Source organism: Haplochromis burtoni, unplaced genomic scaffold, assembly GCF_018398535.1.
Source record: "Haplochromis burtoni strain Fernald_Lab_line unplaced genomic scaffold, NCSU_Asbu1 Contig_30, whole genome shotgun sequence".
In the NCBI taxonomy this organism is placed as follows: Eukaryota; Metazoa; Chordata; class Actinopteri; order Cichliformes; family Cichlidae; genus Haplochromis; species Haplochromis burtoni.
Genome location: NW_024582391.1, coordinates 666609 through 686956, shown reverse-complemented (window position 1 = coordinate 686956; position 20348 = coordinate 666609). Strand labels below are relative to the sequence as shown.

Genomic DNA, 20348 nt, shown 5'->3' with positions numbered 1-20348 from the left:
ACCACTTCAAACGAACAGGGGCGTCACCAGGAATCTGTGTGTGCGGGTGGCTGGGTGGGGGGCTAAGGGCAAGAGGGGGATATATGATCAATCTGATATAAAACCAGTGTAAACTACTTTAAACTCGAGTAAAGCCAAAAACAAAACACTGGGTACAGTTTTCAAACTTATATGCAGTATTTTGTCCTGCTAATGATCTATTACTGATCACCACCTGCACTCATGTATATATCTTTCTACGTAGCACTCTTAATTCTTATTCTCATGTATATATCTCATGTATAGCTCATGCACATATCTTTCTACGTAGCACTTTTAATTCTTATTCTCATGTATATATCTCATGTATAGCTCATGCACATATCTTTCTACGTAGCACTTTTAATTCTTATCCCTACTTTTATTTTTTCATGTCTATTTAAGTGCTATTTATGACACTATTTAAGTGTTATTTATGACACTATGTTTGCACTGAAGCACCGCAGCAATTTCCTAATGTTGTAAACCTGCTCAACATTTGGCAATAAACCCCTTTCTGATTCTGATTCTGATTCTGATTACATGAAAAGTGGAGCTGCACAAGAGTTTAAACATACTTTAGTGTTGGATAATGGTTTTGCAAAATATGGGGGGGAAAAAACCTCTCACTTTTTACTACAGCAGTGGCGGATCTAGAAAATTTTACATTGGGGGTGGCAAAGGAGGGGCAAGAGATCTCGGCAGGGTGGCACATCTTCAGTGATGTATGTGTAAATGGAGTCAACAAAATATCCACAAAAATGCTTTAAAACTATTAATTGCATCATTACCTCTTCTAAGGAAACACAGACAATTGCACAAGCAAAATAATTCCAAGAAGACCTCCTTCCAAGGTTCCAGGAATGTCACAAACTGGATGGGCACTCTCTGCCATTTGCTTTGTTTCTTTCAAGAAGTCGTATTGTATGGCACATCTCAGTTTGTAAGTCTTGCAATTCAGAGTCATATATGGAGAAATGATCTCACCTATCTATAATGGGAAGGAATATAGAGACTCTAAAGGCATCTTTGCTGTTGACATTTGTTTTCTGTCCAAATGTAGATAAGACTAAGACTATCAGACAGTCTGGTAGATGTTTGTTTTGGTCTTTTTGATTTGGCAATGGTAGAAAGATGGCAACTACTGCATGTTTCAGTGGCTATACGCCACAGCTCGTCAAAGCTCTCCTCTTTGAGGCAGTCTTCAAACGTCTGTCGGAGGCTTCATTAAGGTCAGCTGCTTTGGCAGGGTCCACATTTATTGACTGGAGCTTCTCAGACAAAATCTTTGTTTCACGTAAATTTTTCTGAAGACCATAAGGAGTCCCGTGGAGTCAGTCTGAGAGCGTAATCCTCTTGCATCTACAGCATTTTGTGGATTTTCCTCCAGCGCTCTCATTACTGCAGACAACCTGCCAGGAAGGTTTTTATGCGTAGCAAAGCAACAGGACCACCTAGGGTCACTCAGTTTTGGTCATTCTTGTGCTGGCATACCAAACATTTCTTTTTGAATATTAATCTGATTATTGTGATGTGAGCCTGACATGAATGTATACAGTCTTTCCAGCAGTGAAAAAACATGCAGCTTCTGCGACATCTATCACAGAGTCAGCACCACGTTCTCTTTATATTACATCTCTTACTTCTCCAGACATCAAATGATCTTCTCTCTTAAACTGGAAGCATCCAATTGTTCTGCTCTTTGGTATTCAAGGAAGCTCTCCTGAGTCGCACCATCATAATAATATCTTACAACTAGAGACGACTGCTCAGTTTTTGTTTTTTATGTCCTTTGTCTCATGTGTAAAATAGAAAAATGTTAACTTTCTTTAACATTCTTGAGGATTTCCTCACTCACCACTTCAGCCAAACATCCCAGAATCTCCATTTGAGTGCTTTTGCTGATATATTTTGCATTTGTGGGACCTTGTGACGGTCGTCTTTTCACCAATGCATCATGTTTGCTTATTAGATCTAAGATCTTAAGGACATTTCTCTGGTTTTGTGGGGTTTCTGTTTCATCATGGCCATGTTCAGAAAGGTTTTGGGTGGCTGTCAAAAGCAAAATTTCAGTCAGAGTTTGAATATAATTCTGATTTAAAATAACTTACTGTTTGTACCATTTCTACCGCTCACTGAGGAAACTTGTTTTTGTTGCTCCGTGAAGTGTTTTGGGTAATATTTTTAAATGTGGCCGCACTACTGCATGTGATTAATGTATGTACTAAACCTTCAGCAGACATTTAATTCATTACAAACTTATTTGTCTTAAACGTTTTGTGTTAAAACATCACCAGGAGAAACTGATTTCACCTGGAGAAAGTTGGGCTGCTCAGTGGCTTCACTCCGCTGCGTTGCAGACCATCGCGTGAGCATTTGTTTTTCAGAGACCTAACATTATATTTACAATTATTTAATTTTAGTGAATTAAAATTTAACTTAAAGGGTATAAGATGCTTTTGGACAAACAAGCAAGTATTTTAAAAGCAGCACTCTACAACACGGGTGCAACACAAATGAGCACAATATAGAAATACCTAAATGAAGTAATAGTGGATTAAAGTAGTAAATGTAATTAGTGACATTCCTACTGGTTAAACGCTTGCTCTAATCTCATGTTAATGAAAAATAACAGTACTCAAGCCCAATCGCATTATCACATCATTGAGTCATTTCTGCCTCCGGACTTTTGAAAATGATGCTGCCTTAACATATATCATTGCTCTGTCTAGGTCAGCGTTCTTCCAAGTTTGCAGTCATGGCATTTCATTCTGTCGCAGTATCTAATGATTTATTTTGTAGGTATTACTGGAAAATAAAAGCATACGAGACACACTTCAATATATTTATATTTATTATTGTTACTTTTATTGTATTACCTGCAAAAATATATATAAAGAGAAAATAAAACAGAATAATAAGGAATATAAATAGCATTGAATAAAAAAAAACACACCAAAAATTCATTTTTTTAAAATATAGATTTATACCAAAACTGACAGGGAAGAGATTTTGCTTTAGTTGCACCAGTGAGTTGAAGTCTCACCTGTAAAGCTAAGAAATATTGCTTGAACTGGGTTACACACAGACACAAAGAACAACATGCGAAACTGGCTGTTGCAGTATTTTTCACCATGACAAGGATAACTCCTGGTATTTTTCCTTCCACTGTGTTTTATATCAAAGTAAAATACTGACAAAGTTAGCGTCCATTACAAAGACATGTATAGTGCATAAGGCAACGCCACAGTCATCAGTGTAAACAGCTCCAAATATCAACAATGAATTTACACATACACCAAGGGAAATGTATCGGGGGATTTAATAAATGTTGAAGTACATTTTTTGCTACTTCCTCTTAAGACAAAGTAAAAATCAAAAAAGTACACTGTGTAAAAAAAGGATTTTCTTAATCACTTTGATTCTTTTTGCATGCAAGCACATTTAGTATTTTTAATCAAAATCACATAACTGTAAAAAAGTCTATAAAAACAGAACAACAAATGTATTATTTTGAACATCGGGATCAGTACATATGGATTCATTTTGTAAAACTTACTGCATCACACCTGAAATCTGCTGGAAATATTAAATTGAAATGTATTAAACTGAAATGTATATATTCCATTACAACATGAAATGTGAAAACCAACAAAGAAGTTATGGCTGTAATACAGAGGAGATGATATCAGCACAAACTTGGAGTACCCAGTTAAATACTCCAGGCCCTGTCATGTGACTAACAGTCAACAACTCACCCAATACAACACAGTTACAATAAATCCTTTAATAAAGGTAATAAAATAAAAGCAACATTTATATCTGGCACTTAACTGACATAAATTTCCACATATTAGCAAATATTAGGAAATCTTTGATAACATTAATGCAGTATGGCTTTACTCTGTAGCTGCAGGAAGTTTTCCTAAAAAATTCCAGGTGAGGAATCACAAGACATTTGTAGGTAAGACATTAAGAAGGAAAGATAGTTTTCAGAATAAATCACAGAAGGGGTGGCGCAGATGCTGAGAGGTCAGAAGTAGGTGTGCAGCTCTCAAGCGGCTTCAAATTGAAGGTGTTGAAGAAGCCAGACACCTGATCTGGGATTTCTGCCAGGACGCTCTGAGCAAGCAGTTCTTTAGGACACTGAGACAAAGGGCAGAGACAGAGCAACAGTGAAAGTGTGCCAAACACACACACAGAAACATGCAGTTAGAAAAGAAAGCAGGGAGGTTGCAGAGCTGCAGCTGTAATTTGAGAAGAGCACCAAGAGAAGGTGTTTAAAGTTTAAGCTAGTCACATGTTCTTACAGCCAATAAAACCAGAGCTAGAAAAGCTAGAAAACTTCACATGGCTTCGACAGAGTCGTGCATCATTAAGTTACCGTTTTGTGCTCATACAAACCTACAGTATATGATGACTTAATGCACCACGTACTGTGAACAATCAAGGCATGACATAACCTTGAAAAAGCAAGGTTACTATGATATTTATAAATCCTGATTGCAGCTCGGATCAAATGAAGGGAAGGATGAGGGGCACGATCAGCGTGTTGGTTGGGGTACTCCTGCACATTTTAGGTAGGACTCGGTTCAGTGGGGGGCTTCAGCTCAAATAACTTGAAGAAGGAGGCCAGTTGGTCAGGCAACTCTGCCAGTACACTTTGTGCAAGGGCTGCACTGCCCGCCTGAAATAAGATGTGCAAACATTCAAATGTTGGTGGTGTTGGTGCATCTGGACAAAGAGTGTGCTTTATAGCTTGCCACGGCTTACATTTTGGAACTTCCGGAATGGCACAAACTGCACGATGTCCCGCATGGCGTTCTCTCCTGTTGTCGAACGCAAAACTCCATCGTCTCCATCCAGGAACTCCATGGCACTGAAGTCCGCCCCTCCGACCCCGACGATGATGATAGACATGGGCAGACGAGAGGCGTTGACGATGGCGTTGCGCGTCTCGTCCATGTCCGTGATTACTCCATCAGTGATGATCAGGAGAACAAAGTATTGCTGTGAATCATCAGGACAACAGGAACAAAAAAAGCAGCAGAGTGGAGCAGTCAGTTGACATTAGGACTGCTTTGATTGATTCCAAACTTTCTGTGACTCACAGATGCAGTTTGCTGCTGCAGCGCCTGTCTTCCAAATTGGGCGACGTGGTTGATGATTGGGGAAAAGTTTGTTGGGCCGTAAAGCTTCACCTGGGGCAGACACTGCTGGTAGGCAGCAACCACACCCTCTACACCTGAAACACACACAAAAAACCATCATAAAGTCATGGGTCACAGTTACATGAAGGTGGATGAAATGTACCGTATCACCGCACTAAAGCACGTTGCTCAGACTGCAGGTTTACTGTAGTTGTGGTTTCTAGGATATTAAAAAGTAGAACAGGAGGCAGAGCCTTCAGCTTTCAGGTCTGTTTTATGTGCAAACAGCTCCCAGTTTGGATTCAGGAGACAGAAAACCTTTCTTCTTTTAAAATCAGCCTTAAAATGATGTCTTTTAATAAAGTTACAGCTGGATCAGGTGAACCTGAATCCTCCCTTATTTACACTGGAACAGGCCACTGAGGGCTTCCCATGATGCACTGTGTTTCTTCTTCACGCACCTCTTTAGACTCTCCATGTGTTAATTCACCACTCTGCATTTAATTATTAGTTATAATTCATCTTCGTCTTCTTCCCCTCAGCCCCAGCTGCTCAGGGCAGATCACTACCACTCACAGAGCCTGGTTCTGCTGGAGGTTTCTTCCTGTTAAAAGGGAGTTTTTCCTTCCCACTGTCGCCAAGTGCTTGCTCAAAAGAGGGTCATCTGATAACACTGCAGGGTCTTTACCTTACAATACAAAGCACCTTAAGGCAACTGTTGTTGTGATTTGGCACTGTATACATAAAACTGTATTGAATTGAATTTTATACCCAAAGGTACGTCCATGTTTATTAAGCAATAGGTCACAACATAGAAATTAAATTATGAGAAGAACAAGATGCAAAAATAAATCTACTAATATGTTAAAATTAAAATATCTCTTATTTAGTGTAAAACATATAATTGTTTTCTCCGTGTTGCAGCTGTTCTGCACACTGGCAAATCTGAACATAGACTGACCTCCACTGTGCTAAATAACTGCTAATGTTTATACAAACACATGGCAGTGTGAAACAAATCTCACATTACATTCAGTCTGTTATTACCTGCACAGAATGGATTGGATGGGTTGAAGTTGATGGGAAACTCGTGGTTGACCTGCACACATAAACAACCCAGATCCCAAATGATCGTATCTGCAATGGCTTACACTTACCTACAACACAAACAATCTTTCTGCCGCGTGTCACATGTACGCAAACATCAAAAGTGCAACAATCACCTGCCATGCAGGAGGAATCTGTGCTCCAAAACCAAAAGCAGGGAACATCTTATCACTGTGCAAAAGGAAGCAATACAAAAATAAAGACTGTTAATGTCAGTTTGTAAAGACCAGTGAACATTTAAAATTAAGTCTTTTCGTCCGACTCTTTACATTAATGTTCTTCATGGTTCTATTTAAACAAGACATCCTGGCCTTGCTTCTCACGCTGTTATGTTTTCACTTTGTTAATCATTTATTTTCCTGTAGTGCAAGAAAACTAGTGAATATCAGGATGATAAGCTGGTGCTCTGGCTTAATGCCTGTCAGCTGACATGCTGCATTAAGTGGTTTGCTGGGAATTCGGTTATTCATGCATTAGGAATGAACGCTCAAAATAACAGATAAGTACTGGTCAGATTATTAGTATTTTGCTGCTACTATCATGGTGAGAGCAGAGATCTATTATATTCATTCCCAGCAGCATATTCACCATGGGCCACCTTTGCTGCTAGCCCCCTCCCCTCTGTTTGAGCCACCTTTCTCCTGACTGACTCTCTCATTAACTTGAACAGGAGGAAGGTGGGTCCCTGTGCTGAGTTGGTAGTGTTCACACAGCCACGAGTAAAACAGTCTGAAGCTGGAGCTTTTGGCTCACAAGGGATTACATGCCCACACACTGACCTCATTATTTGAAACTTGTTGAATGTGGGCAACTAGTACTGTGATATATTAGGTCTTTCAAGGCTTGTAAGAATGATTGTGAGTTTGCCAAAGGCGAGGTGCATATTAAGACTTACAAACGACATGTTAAATTGCATTGAAATTACTGTAGATGAACTGATGAAGTGCACAGAAACCTTTAAGACTAGAAAAGAAAAAGTTACGGTGGAGCTTGTTTTTAAATCGGTCTGACTTATAATTTTTCTGAATGAAGGAAAACAGACTTACTTTCTGCACCTGCATAATCCTTTATGTATGTATTTACCTGTCGTAGTCCTGGATGACATTACCAACTGCCCAGATGGCTGCCAGGTACTCATTGTAGCCCTGAGGGTTGATGTAGTGGAGTGACTGGGGGAATTTGGGATCCCCATTGGAGCCTGTGAAGTCAATTGCGATCTGCGCCGCCCCCAGAGGGATGTGTTGCATTTTTTTAATAAACGTCAGTTAATTATGAATGAATCATAAAATGTCAACGTCAGGTAAATATTTCAGGTGTGTCTCCAAATGATAACTGGAAGGATTAGGATTAACAAATAAATGTGAAACTCACAGTGAAGTTAATCTGACAGCCTCCCATTATGTAATCCAGAAACGTGTACTGCCTCACTATCTGCAAACACCACAAGAGTTACTGTGCAGTAGTATTTATCTATTAAGAAGGGTAAACATGTTGTTTCTTGTGCTCCAGCAGATAAACAACAGGACGAATGATATATCTAAAAACATAAGAAAACATATCAAACACATATTAAAAACATCTAAAACCAGTGTACCTTGCTTTTTTTTATGACGATGATGCCAGAGTTTTTATATCCTTTCTTCTTCTCTTTTTTTTTGCTGTTGATGCACTCAAATTCCGCCTGTGAAGAAGAGAAACACAGCATACAGGTGTCAGGATGTACTTCCCCCTCTCTGCTTATTCTTAAGCAAAATGTTCAAACTGGCAAACACACACACACACACACACACACACACATGAACTCACTGCAAATGTTTCTGTTGCCTGCTGGATTTGACTGAGCGAGGTCTGAAATGTTCCAATGAAGTCGTGATCGCCACTGTTGTTGTGGTCATAACAGTCAATCTAGCGAACAGAGACAGCGAGGAGAGGTGAGACTTGGAATCACCAAATTTTGCACCGAAATGATCAGCGGCACTTGGAAATCAAAGTAGGTGAGGCAAAAGCATGGTGGGTGTGAAGCTTCAAATGTAAGGCGACTTCATGATACTAAAACGTCAACCAGAAACACACACACACACACACACACACACACACACACAGAGGCCATCTAAGCTGGCAAATGGGGTGACAGAGTTCCTCCTTTAGAGCGATTGCAGGACCTGCTCACAGTCACACACAGTAGATTCTGTAACACTTTCGGCATTGAGAGAACACAGAAAACACAAACAGCTCCATACACAGCATGGGCCTCAGTCACACGGGCCTATAAACCAGTCTGTCGGTGACCCCTCAGTAACCTCTGTTGACTAGGAAAAATCTAAATTCCCAGACCGGGTGGCAAGTGGTTACTGAAGGTTGCTGGATGTCGCTACGTAAAATCAGTTGCAAAGATGGAGCTACACCAAAAACCTCCCCGTCTGTGGCAAGCAGTTGGTGTGGAAGATGCAAATTTGTCTGCAAACACGTGCTATTTGTTCTCCAATCTGTAGTGAAACTTGAAAAAGCTTCATTGAACATTTGAAAAAGGAAACGCGGATTGTCACTCCCAAAGCTAACGTTGTGCTTTAGCACTGCACTGACACTCTTCAATCGGCACAACTTTCACTTTGAAGGTGAACAGTCCCTGTTTCCAGTTTGCATATTCCACTGCCGTTTAGAGAACAGTTTGTGTTTGCAGACACATCTGCATCTTCCATTCAGTGAAGTGGCAACTGCAGCAACCCGCTAGCAACCAAAGCGATCGCAAGGATTGTTATGCAGCACCGTATTCCTCTTTACAACTAATTTCACACTGGTGACTCTTCAACAGCTATGAAAGCTAATGGGTAAGTAAAACAATGGATCCATCTTAATGGAAAACTTGTCCCATTTGGAAAACTGACCCCTTGGTTAGCTTACCTAAACCTTTATATCAAATTAAATAGAATCAGTGGGCTACTTTGAGCTTCTCCCTTATTCACAGGGGTCGCCACAGCAGATAGCTCTGTATGTTTGATTTGGCTAATTTTTTGCTCTTCCTGACACAACCCTCAACGGCTTTGTGTCTCCTCCCAGGATCAAAATGGGATATAGTGTGGAGCCACCAAATACAATCACCAGTAAACTTCATAAATAAGCTTCATATCCTGTTTAACAGGAATATTTGAAGGTTCAAAAAGATGCTTTTGTCAGCTGTTTTTGTAATCAGAGATCATTTTTGGACATAAAGTGTTGTTAATTACATTTGATTAAAGGCGCTCCCAGACTGTGTCAGTAAACGATCAGGTAAATTTAACCAATGGGCCAAACTCCTTGAAAGTGTGCGTTCCTTTAAGATAGATGTTGATGCATCCAGGACTTGAGCCGGTCCTGCCACAGACCCTGCATCCTTCACATTAACAGCATTCCATGTTGACACTGTCGACAGTTACCTCACGTGTACTGCTGACTGGAAAGCATCTCTTCCTGATAAGTTTGCCTTAATAAGAGTTAGAGGATGGAAACAACATAAACGAATACTCACAACAAATCTTTAGTGGCAGTAAGATCAAGGATATGCAAGTTATGCAAGAGGGAGACAACAGAGGACGTTTACGGTTCAAATCTTTCGAGATGAAAAACGGTGAAGATAAAAGCTTCAGTAGTCATAATGTTTGTTTTTAGGATATATGTGTAAAAAAAACAAACAAGCTTTCTCACGATGCCTATGTTGTCTCCCTGCTACACTGGCTATCAGCCAGTGTGGTGTTTTAAACATCAGCACCACTCCAGAATTTCACAATTAGTGCATAACAACTTTCCAGTTTTACTGGCTGCTTCACATCATTCAGCTCTGCAGACAGTTAGGAAAAAAAGAAAGCAGCATACTTTATGTGTGTATGAGTGTGCGTACCTTGATAGGTTTCTCAACATCGCCTGCACAAAGTGACTGAATTGGGATTTGGAATGGTCTCCAAACGGGATTTAGGTTATTTTTCACCACCTGCACAACAACACAGATACAGAAAGACTTCCTCTGTTGGGAGATGTAACTGTACAAACGTAAAACACTTTTCCCCGTGCGCCAGAAAGCCTCAAACACAATGAGTGCAGGTTTACCTCTGTCCTGTGAGCCAGCTGCCATCCAGTTTCTGTCTGCTTGTAGAATTCCAAGAAAGGGTCGGATTTGCCAAAAAAATCCTGGAGAAAAAAGGGAGGAAAAAGCAGGCAAACACAGATTACACTGTAAATTCTAAAGTGAGGATAAAGTGATGACATGTTTTAGACCACCATAACACGATATCGATCACTGCTCATCAGCTGCCTTTACCCTTTTTCACCTGGAGTTACGTCCAGCTAACTGTGTCCAAGAGTCATTACTAAACTAAACTTACTACACAGGCACAGCTCGAGTTGTCCAATCACATTTCAGAGAATTTTCAGATTCAATAATCTTAACTGTCACATCCCTGACACTTAAAAAGTTTGGCTTCACGTGGAAATGTCTTCGTTTGGGAAAGAAAGACATTTATATTTTTGCATTTAATAGAATTTTGAATTGATCAGAAATGCTATCAGTGACAATTAAAGGTTAATGGAGACATTCATCAGAAATCATTTTGAAAAGATCCACATTCTGTAGGTGCACATTGTGTTACCTAATGCACACCTAACGGATCAAACACATCTGAACCCAGACAATCTGTCTCTCAGAATCCAGAGGCCGACCAACGGTCTCTTTTCCCCCACTTGCTAAATTGTACTCTGGTTCCTATTCTAGGGTGACTGTAGCTCATGAGGTCATGTGCTGGTGGGAAGGTTGGTGGTTCGATCCCTGTCTCCCCCAGTCTGTGATGCATCTGGGGGCAAGATACTAATTCTAAGTTGCTCTCTGATGCATCTGTCACAGTATGAATAGAAAGCACTTCAAAGGATGGGGGGGAGGTGAATGTGGCATGTTGTATAAAGCACTTTGAGTGCTCTGGGTGAGTAGAAAAGTGCTATATAAGAATCAGTCCATTTACTATATCTGTCCTTCTATTCTGGGAAGAGCATTGTTCTCTGCAAACTCTCACCACTGTGTGAAATCATTGAGAAATGCCTGCATGAAGTGGCAATCCTTGTTTTAAAAGGAAGAACAGTCTGGCTAATTTTCTGGCCTTTTAACACAATACACTTGCAGCTTCATGAAAAGTTTCCCAGTACAACAGATTATGGTGGTTTGTGAGGAAACTGGTACATGCTTCCCTATGAATTCAACTTCCCAATTACTATGATTTCAACTCTTAACTAACTAAATTGTTGGTTGTGTAATCCAAAAAATGTGTCACTGAAACAAAGCTTTTCATTGGAAACACTGCAAATGTTTGCCTACGACCACTGATTCTCACCCAAAACAATTTTAATCAGTTCAAGTGCTTTTCTCTAAATATAAAAACATAACGTTTCAAAGTGGCACAAACTTTTGATGAGTGGTGTTAAATGTTTTTCTAATCATAAACTGTGACCAGTAAGAGTCAGTAACTTCAGTCAAATCATCCGCGTAAAGATTTCTGATTACAGGAACATAATTCCTTCTAGTCTAAGACACCTTCTTGTCCAGTTTTCTTGCTGCGACTTCAAATGCCACCACTCTGTTGTCAGTCATTTCTTCTGCACATATCTAGAGAGCAAGAAGCAGTTTTGCATTAAAAATGTGAAATAAGTTCACTCAGATTTCACCAAATCACTGCGTCCCTCACTCAAAGAAACTCACAGTAATGGTTCCCTTTCCTGCAGGCATCTTGTCCTTCTTAACAAGTGGTTTTGTTAGTTTTCTTGAGGACACGATCTGAACAGAAAGACACATCTTAGTCATCACTAAACAACGCCAATACCACTTCCCACCACTTATAGCTCTTTCAGTATATATATAGACAAATGGCTTGTAATGAAAATCAAAGATGGCAAACCTGTCCCAAGGTACACTCCAGCTGTCCCAGGAAGTCAGCCTCTTGCAGACTGCAGTTTTCAGTGTCAATATCGTGCACTTCAAACCTCAACTTCTGCACCATCTCAAAATAGTAGTCGAGGACAATAGGCTTGGAAAACTTGGGACTGAGGCAGTTCTCGATTTTCTCCGTGCGACCAACCTAACACAAACACGTTTCACAGTCAGGGATTTTCTTTTAGGAACTTTTAAAGTTGAGCTGTTGCCCTAAAACTGGAAATTGATAACTCTCATTTTTTTTTAAGAGTAAGGCCTTTCAAATCCACACAACAAAAACCTACTTACCTCAAACCAGTGGTTTCCAGAGGAGTTCATGAAAAGCACGCATAGAGGGTCGGACTTTGAGAATGCATCCATGTCGAGCAGATGGTCGCAGGAGATGCTCAGCGACACCTTGGTCACACAGTCTGCGACCCTCGTCTGCTGGACTCCAACTGCCGCCATCGCAGCCCGGAAACGCTCAACTCACAAGAGCTGATGACCATAAATGTGGATAAACAGAAAATGAACATTGTGCAAAAGTCTTGTGCCCCCCTTAAACATTTCATTTAAAATAGGTGCAGCAATTTACTGAAAGATGCAAAGATACATAAATTCAAATGAACTTGGAAGTCAGTGTCTGGAATTACTGCCTTTATTCCTCAATGGAGCCAGAACTCTCTTAGGCAAGCTCTATAGTAATTTCTGTGAGCTTCAGGAACAATTCTCCAGGCTTTCCAGGAAGGACTTTTAAAGCTTTTCTCCGATTTTGTCTCCTTTTGTTTTGTTCTTTGTTGAGATGATCCCAACTGCTTCCATAATGTTCAAATCTAACAGGCGGAGGCCAATCCATGACTGATATGGTTCCTTTGTGTGTGTGTTTTTTACCCGGGTATGTTTTTAGTTATTTGGCAGTGTGTTTGGGATTATTTTCAGGCTGAAAAATGAAGCCACTGCCAATCAGACGCTTTACAGATGCTACAGGTAAGGTGGATCAAAATCCTCTTCTGCATTCATAATTCCATTGATTTTGAGAAAATCTCCAATACATCCACAATATTTTATCCATGGCTATAAACACACACCTCTCTCCTGACCTCCTCTGGTTTTTTATTTTTATTGTTTTATAATTTAGACAGTTGCTGTGCGAGCATGCAGGTGGTTTCTCATTCAAGTCAATTCACTTAAATTTTATTTATTTATAAAAGCACCAAATCACAACAACAGTTGCCTCAAGGCACTATTGTAAGGTAAAGACCCTTTACTAATACAAAGCAGAGAGAAAACCCCAATCATATGACTCCCAATGAGTAAGGGCTTTGGTGACAGTGGGAAGGAAAAACTTCCTTTTAACTGGAAGAAATCTCCAGAAGAACCTAGCTCGAGGAGGGGCGGCCATCTGCAGCCAGTTGTTTTCTCTGCTGCTCTTCCCTCTCTCTTGACGATGTGCATGGAGAAGTAACTGTGCAGTTACTTCATGTGAAGTAACTGCACAGAATTTCTGTTTTATGTAAACAGCTTTGGCGGAATAAACCCACTTCAGCTGGCAAAGGAACAACCAACTCAATTAAAACACTTAATTCACACCACACAACGCCGATTGCAGCAACATAGAGTTGAAGGCCAGACTAGCTACACACACATGCAAATTAAAGGCTAGGTTTTTTGGGGGGGTTTAAACCTCCTGGTTCCTAATGTAATTGTTTAAATGCACATAAACTGTACTTGCTGTCACCTGCACCTAGACTGAAACATAACTTTGCTGTTTACATGTGTCCAAAAACCTTTAGGCGTCTGCAGTACCGGGGGAACCGGTCACGTTCAGTGTGACTGTAAGTTTAGGGTACCCTTGCTAGATGTTTTTTTTTTATTTTAATTGTTTTGTTTTTATGGCTCATAAAAAACTATTTGAATAGCAGACTTTTATTTTTTATGTAAAATTGTTAGAAGCTTTCTGATGTTGTCTACTTGTTAACAAAATTAAATGTTCAGATTTGTCATTGTAAAACAAATCTCATTTTAAATGGGTGATATAACATATTATTACATTAATTATGCAATAAAAGCCCCAGATTTTTACCTTAAAGTCACATAATAAAATTAAGTATAAATAAAGTAAATAAAGTAATCTGGGCGCTACAGCTTTAAGCAGCTTGCGCGCTCCCGCGGGCGGCAATTTCTTTTTGGCACAACACCTGGAGCTCAGGGGCAAAACAATCGCATGAGTGCTGCTGTTTGACTGAGGAAGAATAAAGTCTATATTTAATGTCAAAAAACTCTTTTTTCTAACATCTGTATTTCCCTGTTTTAACTACAGAAAGTTTTCATTATGTCATGATTGTATATTTCCATGATTTCATGGTATTTTTTCAGGCGCTCCAGCTACCGCAGTATTGCTGTTTTGCCACAGCTGTTTTCTTTTTTTAAAGGCTGTTTTAGATGCTTTCTTTCTTTCTTTTTTATTGTTTTGTTTGAATGGTTCACAGGTCAGTGTTAAATGGCTTAACAAACACAAAACATTCCTGCGAAAATGGTCAGGTACAAGGACCGGACTGAGGAGTGGTCAATGTCCAAAGAGAAAGCTTGGTGAACGATTGCTCAAGAACCTACATAAATGTGCGGCTGCTTGGAAGCGAAAAATAAAGAAATCAGTGATGACTCAAGACTTTTGCACAGATTATTTGTCAGCCAAATAATCAGTCACCTTATTATTGATCTATTACATTATATTAAAACACATGGTTAGTATTTTAGTGTAATATCTGTTGGCTTTCTAGTTAATGTTCTCATTCAAAGCCATTTAGAAATTACAGATGTACTAATAATAATGCACAGTCAGTGGAAGATGCTTTTATATACATGATATGTTATACATTGTATTTTAATGTACATATTACATTTGGATTTGGGTTGATCATTTACATAAAAACCAACCACCATGAAGCAGTGGAGGACGTGACCAGCAGGGAAATACCAGCATAGAGAATGAATCATATCCGTTATATCAAAATATCTATGCCGATACTCCCCTCAACACGTGTTTCCATGTATTTTGCAACTATCTTTGTGTTATTGTTCATACTCCGTGTTCTACAATATAATAAAACTAATCCTTTTTGGTCGCTTAAAACATCTTTATATAACTGTCAGCGTATATTTGTTGGGACTTCTGCTGCCTTCTTGGCCTGACCTTTCTTGAAAAAGACGTTTTAAATGTCAATGAGACTTTTACACTGATAAATAAAGAATTTATCAAAGTTGCTTTGCCAAAAAAAAGGCTGAAGCTTCCATCTCGTGACAGAAATATCCTTTCTCTCTTAAAAATGTCTCGATATCATTCACGAGAGATATGTTTGACACACATTTCCCAGATTATAGAACAAGTCAATCCATCAGAGACAACTGACAAACATTATTACATAGTAAATAAACCTTAATTAACGTTACAATATTAGATTTAGTTGCCTAAAAACTTCTCTAAAGAAACACAGAAAGGTTCACGCTGTTCACATAAACACCACGCGAAAAGCCACACCTACGAACTCTGTCGTTAAGTTGAATGGGTTTATTATCAGCGACAGTCACATGACGCGAGAAAAAGTATATACACACTCTGTGGGAATTCATCAGCAGCGCTTAAACTCTTGAACAATTGCAAATGTCTAGACTAGCGCGGTGGTAGCTTACCTCGTAAGCCTGCTTGCTAGCGACACTGCTGCGGTGCTGTGGTTTGTTTCCAGCTGCTGCAGCAACAGCACAGCTAGCTCGGTGGTGGTGGGCGGAGTCCAGTGCGCTCACTTCACGTACCGACCGCAAACACGACCTCCCAAATCAACTGTACGAACTACATGAGACCAAAAGGTATAAAACTCACACACAAACACATATACTGTAAAAATAATAAACAAGGACACAACTTTTGCCATTACGAAGTCAGCCCAAAAGCTTATAATAGCCATGCGGGTGGTGTATGGAGGACTATTAGTGTCGCGGAAATTACAATTAACTATTTTATTTAATAGTAAACGATAAAAACACATGAATTCGTACATTTATTTAGAATTAAAGTGACACCATAATTTAAGTAAATTACCAACCAGCTCACTACTTCGTGTTCACGTGATCGTTGAGCCCATTCTTAGCAGCTGTGTGTTCCACTCGGGTTCCACTACATGTTGCCCTGCAGTCACGGATGTCAAACATAAAGCCCGGGGGCCACAATCGGCCCAGCAAAGACTCCAATTTGGCCTTCTTGACAGCTTTGGAAAATATGTAGGAAGGTATACATGTTTGGACTTTTAACTGTAGTTTAAGTTTAAGTTTTGTAAGTATGTAAGTTAAACAATTAAATGGTAGAAAAGTTCCCATTTCTTAACTGTCTACTACAGAAATTTCAGTTTAAAGATTGTAAGTTGTGAATCAACAAAAATGTAATGATTTTTAGATATAGGACAGTCTGGTGAGCTACCAGAACGTTTTCAGTAATTTTATATATTTATCATGCAGAAAAACTGAGATGTGTTGTTGAAATTGCACTTCTTTAACTCTTATTAAGATTTTCCCTTGCCCTGCCTACTTAAGATCATAGTGGGTTATATGTAGTCATCAGTGTAAAAATGATTTTAACATCCCTGCCCCAAACTTTCCATAAAAGGCATCATGCTAACACAGCTGGAAACTGGACAAAATCTTCAGAATACCTCTCTGAAAAAAAAGAAATTCTAAAACTCCTCGGTTCTTGTTATGAAAAACAGTGAGGACCATTAATGTGTGAGAAAGCCCAAAAATGTTTATAGTGTGTAGTGGTCCCTTCAAAAACAAGTATAGCTGTTTTGGTGTCATTTAATAAAGTAGCCAAAGTAAAGACTTGTAAGACGTCTGTTTTCCAACAACCAGCATCTGTATTTGTGCATTAAATGGAGGACTTGTACAGAGAGATATCCACAGGCAGGAATGACTTCCTGTGTCTTTCAGTGGTGCATTTGAGTAATCTCACTCTATCAGTGAGCGTCCTCCTGTGACTGGCCAGCACGTCATGGAGTGGGTGGGGGGTCCAGCACTATCCTTATCTTGGACAACATCCGCCTCTCTGAAACCAACTTAAGGGAGTCCGGCTTCATCCCCACAACATTACTGGTCATGTTTATTGAGTTTGTTTTTCTGATCCTTCCAAGATATAATAGACTGTAGGATGTAGAATACAGCCTGTCTTTATATGAGCTTGCATTTATAACAAACAAAATTTACAAGAAATGGGAGGAAGAGGAAGGAAAGATTCACAGCAAAACAGTGAGAAGGTGGCTGAGGATATCTAAAAGAATAAAAAGCAAGAAAAAAACAGAAAAACTCATCTCTGCCTCCTACCACCTACACCCACTCCACTCCTTCTACCTTTAAGCTTAGAGATCTTAGAGAGATTGAAACTTATATTCTCATTTATCATTTTTTTAGGGTGTGCTAATTTTTTTTAATTGTTTTTTTTATAAGCCTCAGCACCCTAAAGCACTTAGTTAGGAGAGGAACTTGCTCTGTTTAAAGGAGAATGAATGCAATCTTTATTTAGCTACAGTATTACCATGTTATGACATGTTATGTGAGGTGGTATTACATCTCAGGGTTGCCAAGAGGGGTTTGAACCCTTTAGTTGCCTAGCTAATTCATGCTGCCTTAAAATGTCAGATTAAACTGCAGGTTAACTGAATTTCCATTTTAGTGCATGTGAACTGAAAGGAAAACTAAATGACTACAAATTCAAAAGCTTATAGGAAAATCCCCTATTCTCAAGTTGAGTGTTTGTTTTTGTAAATCCCTTTTTAATAATCATAAAAAAAACTACAGTATTTACAAATGCCTCAAAAGATCTCTCCACATTTGTCTTTTTCCCGTGCAGTTAGTTCTTAGTTAAGGAAATGTTTAAATACTTCTGTGACAACTGTAGTCCTCAATACAGCTTTCTCACAGAACGAACCAATCGAGTCCTACCAACGTGCGTGTTGAAACGAGAGCATGCTCCCTTTCACAATATGTTTTACATATTGGGACCTGATAAAAAATGATTATGTCCTGACATTAATAACAACAACACATGACATTTATTTAACAAAAACTAAGTGCACTCCATGATCCAGCAGCTTGTAGCACCAAAACTTCAAGTACAGTATAACGCGGTTCACCTTTTGTGCCCTTGCTGTTTCGCGGATTTTTTTGTGCAATTTTGTTTGTAAGTTTGTAACAATATCGACGAAACATTTTGCACCTGTGGGTGCCTTTGGTTTCATTTTATAATACTGGACTTATTTTTCTATGAAAGTTTGAACTTTAAGAGTGTTTAAACAAGAGATGAAAGTGTGAAAATGTTCATGCCTGAAAAGTGTAAAAAGTGTGTAGTGAGGGGTTTTACAGCCTTAAACATCTATAATAACTGTAAAAAATAAAGTTGGCTACTTTGCAGATTTCACCTATCGTGGGTTATTTTTGGAAAGTAACTCCCGTGACAAACGAGGGCCCACTGTACCAGCTTTAAATCTGTGTTCTGTTCGTTGCATCATTTTACATCGTGAGCCACGTATGTTGATCTTGTGTGAAACTTCCTTTTCTGTCATTGTACAGACATTTAGCTACAATAAGACATTTAAATATAAAAAAAGAAGTGTAATTTACACAGCATGTTTAGCTGCACGATAAAGAAACCCTGCTGTAGTAACTGAAATAAATCTGTCAGCATACAGTTAAAAGTCTGAAATGTATGCCCTCCTTCACATTTTCCAAAGCCACCCAATGGGCCAGATTGAAGACTTTGGAGGGCCACTTCTGGCCCCCAGGCCTTATGTTTGACATGCCCAAAATTATGATGGAGGAGAATAGTTTATTACATTTATTTGTTACTAGAAATTTATTTTACATTATCTGCAGTCTAAAATGTATATACACTATACACTACGATAATATACAGTAAGTATGAAAACATGTTTCTGCATCAATCATGAGGATATAAATCCTCATGGAAATGTGTATACACACTGTGGTACTTAATCTAGTTAATAACCATGGTTACTAATTCACTTTTGCCGCCAGATGGCAGTTCCTTTATTTAATTTGGGAAAAGACTGTCGGAAGCAACCACTGTGGGCCACACAGGGGAGTCGAAATCATTTCCAACCATTATAAACAACAATAAATATTCACAACGTATAAAATCTTGTTAGCAAACAAGGTTACATGTCAAAGTCTTTAATTAAGGTAGCAGGAGTCAGGTTGCTAGCTGGGAACATCCAGTGTAACAATGTAGACTCTGAGCTTTGTCTCAGCAGATATCCACCGTTTCCTTTTATGTTATGATCACACAACAAATAAGGTGCCATTCGTTTATGCAACAAATATAGCATTTAATCAGCAAAGCCATGTGTGAAGATGCACGGAGTACACTGTTATTTTTTTCCTGTTATTACGATTTCTTATTAATTACATGCAGTGAACAAGCTGGAGGGTCTCAAATCACATGGAAAACACCTCAGTCACTCAGCTTATTAGAGAAACTGTAATACTAGTGATTTACATAGATGTTGTGAAAAAGTCAACTGCACAACATTAAACTTGCTGTTTAAGGCCATTTGGGTGCTCTTTATTAATTGTAACAGAAACTGATTTCTGAGCGATTAAAAGGATAAGGTTGGCTTGCACGCTTGTTCAAAGCCACTTCCTGTTTCCTTTCATCCTGACCACTGTGATGCTACATCTTAGGCAGCTGTCATGCAACCACTTGTTTAGAGCTTTTGCAAAAGGGTGACTCTCAACCACCCACACGGTGATGACATCATGGAGAAGAATCCCAAATTTTAGCCTGAGGAAGCATTTCCGCAGCCATAATGATGTCCTGCTCTGGATTTTATTTGTGAGCCATGCAAGCTGAAACTGATCGTCATTGTATACAAATATTAAATTGTTATTATTATTTATTTATTGGTTAATGTATTTTTTCGGATGGCATGTGATTTTAAATAGCATTAACTGCTTTCTGAGTTGTTCCAGTTTACCATTGTAGATTTCACCTCAGAGTTGATTTGCTGCTTTCCAGTGTTCCGGTGTGAAGCAATCATTAATCTGTAAATCTCAAAATGTAGAAAGAGAGACAGACAGGAAGTGCA

General features: G+C 39.1%; 1 protein-coding gene across 2 annotated transcripts; it reads right to left on the bottom strand.

The window, feature by feature from the left end:
* Positions 1–3322: 3322 nt before the first annotated feature.
* Positions 3323–16468, bottom strand: LOC102291197 (copine-3). 2 transcript variants are annotated; one of them, XM_005918410.3, is made up of 17 exons: positions 16302–16468; positions 15892–16048; positions 12511–12699; positions 12188–12367; positions 11992–12066; positions 11827–11898; positions 10356–10436; positions 10150–10239; positions 8082–8180; positions 7870–7956; positions 7647–7706; positions 7359–7492; positions 6392–6446; positions 6216–6267; positions 5130–5263; positions 4792–5028; positions 3323–4164 (listed from the first exon to the last, which is right to left on the bottom strand). In XM_005918410.3, the coding sequence occupies exons 3-17, from the start codon at positions 12667–12669 to the stop codon at positions 4021–4023; spliced, it is 1659 nt and encodes a 552-aa protein (XP_005918472.1). In that variant the 5' UTR covers positions 12670–12699; positions 15892–16048; positions 16302–16468; the 3' UTR covers positions 3323–4020. The 2 variants fall into 2 exon arrangements, with proteins under 2 accessions (XP_005918472.1, XP_042075180.1); XM_042219246.1 differs by having other exon boundaries at positions 3323–4705; positions 15892–16467.
* Between the last annotated feature and the right edge of the window lie 3880 nt (positions 16469–20348).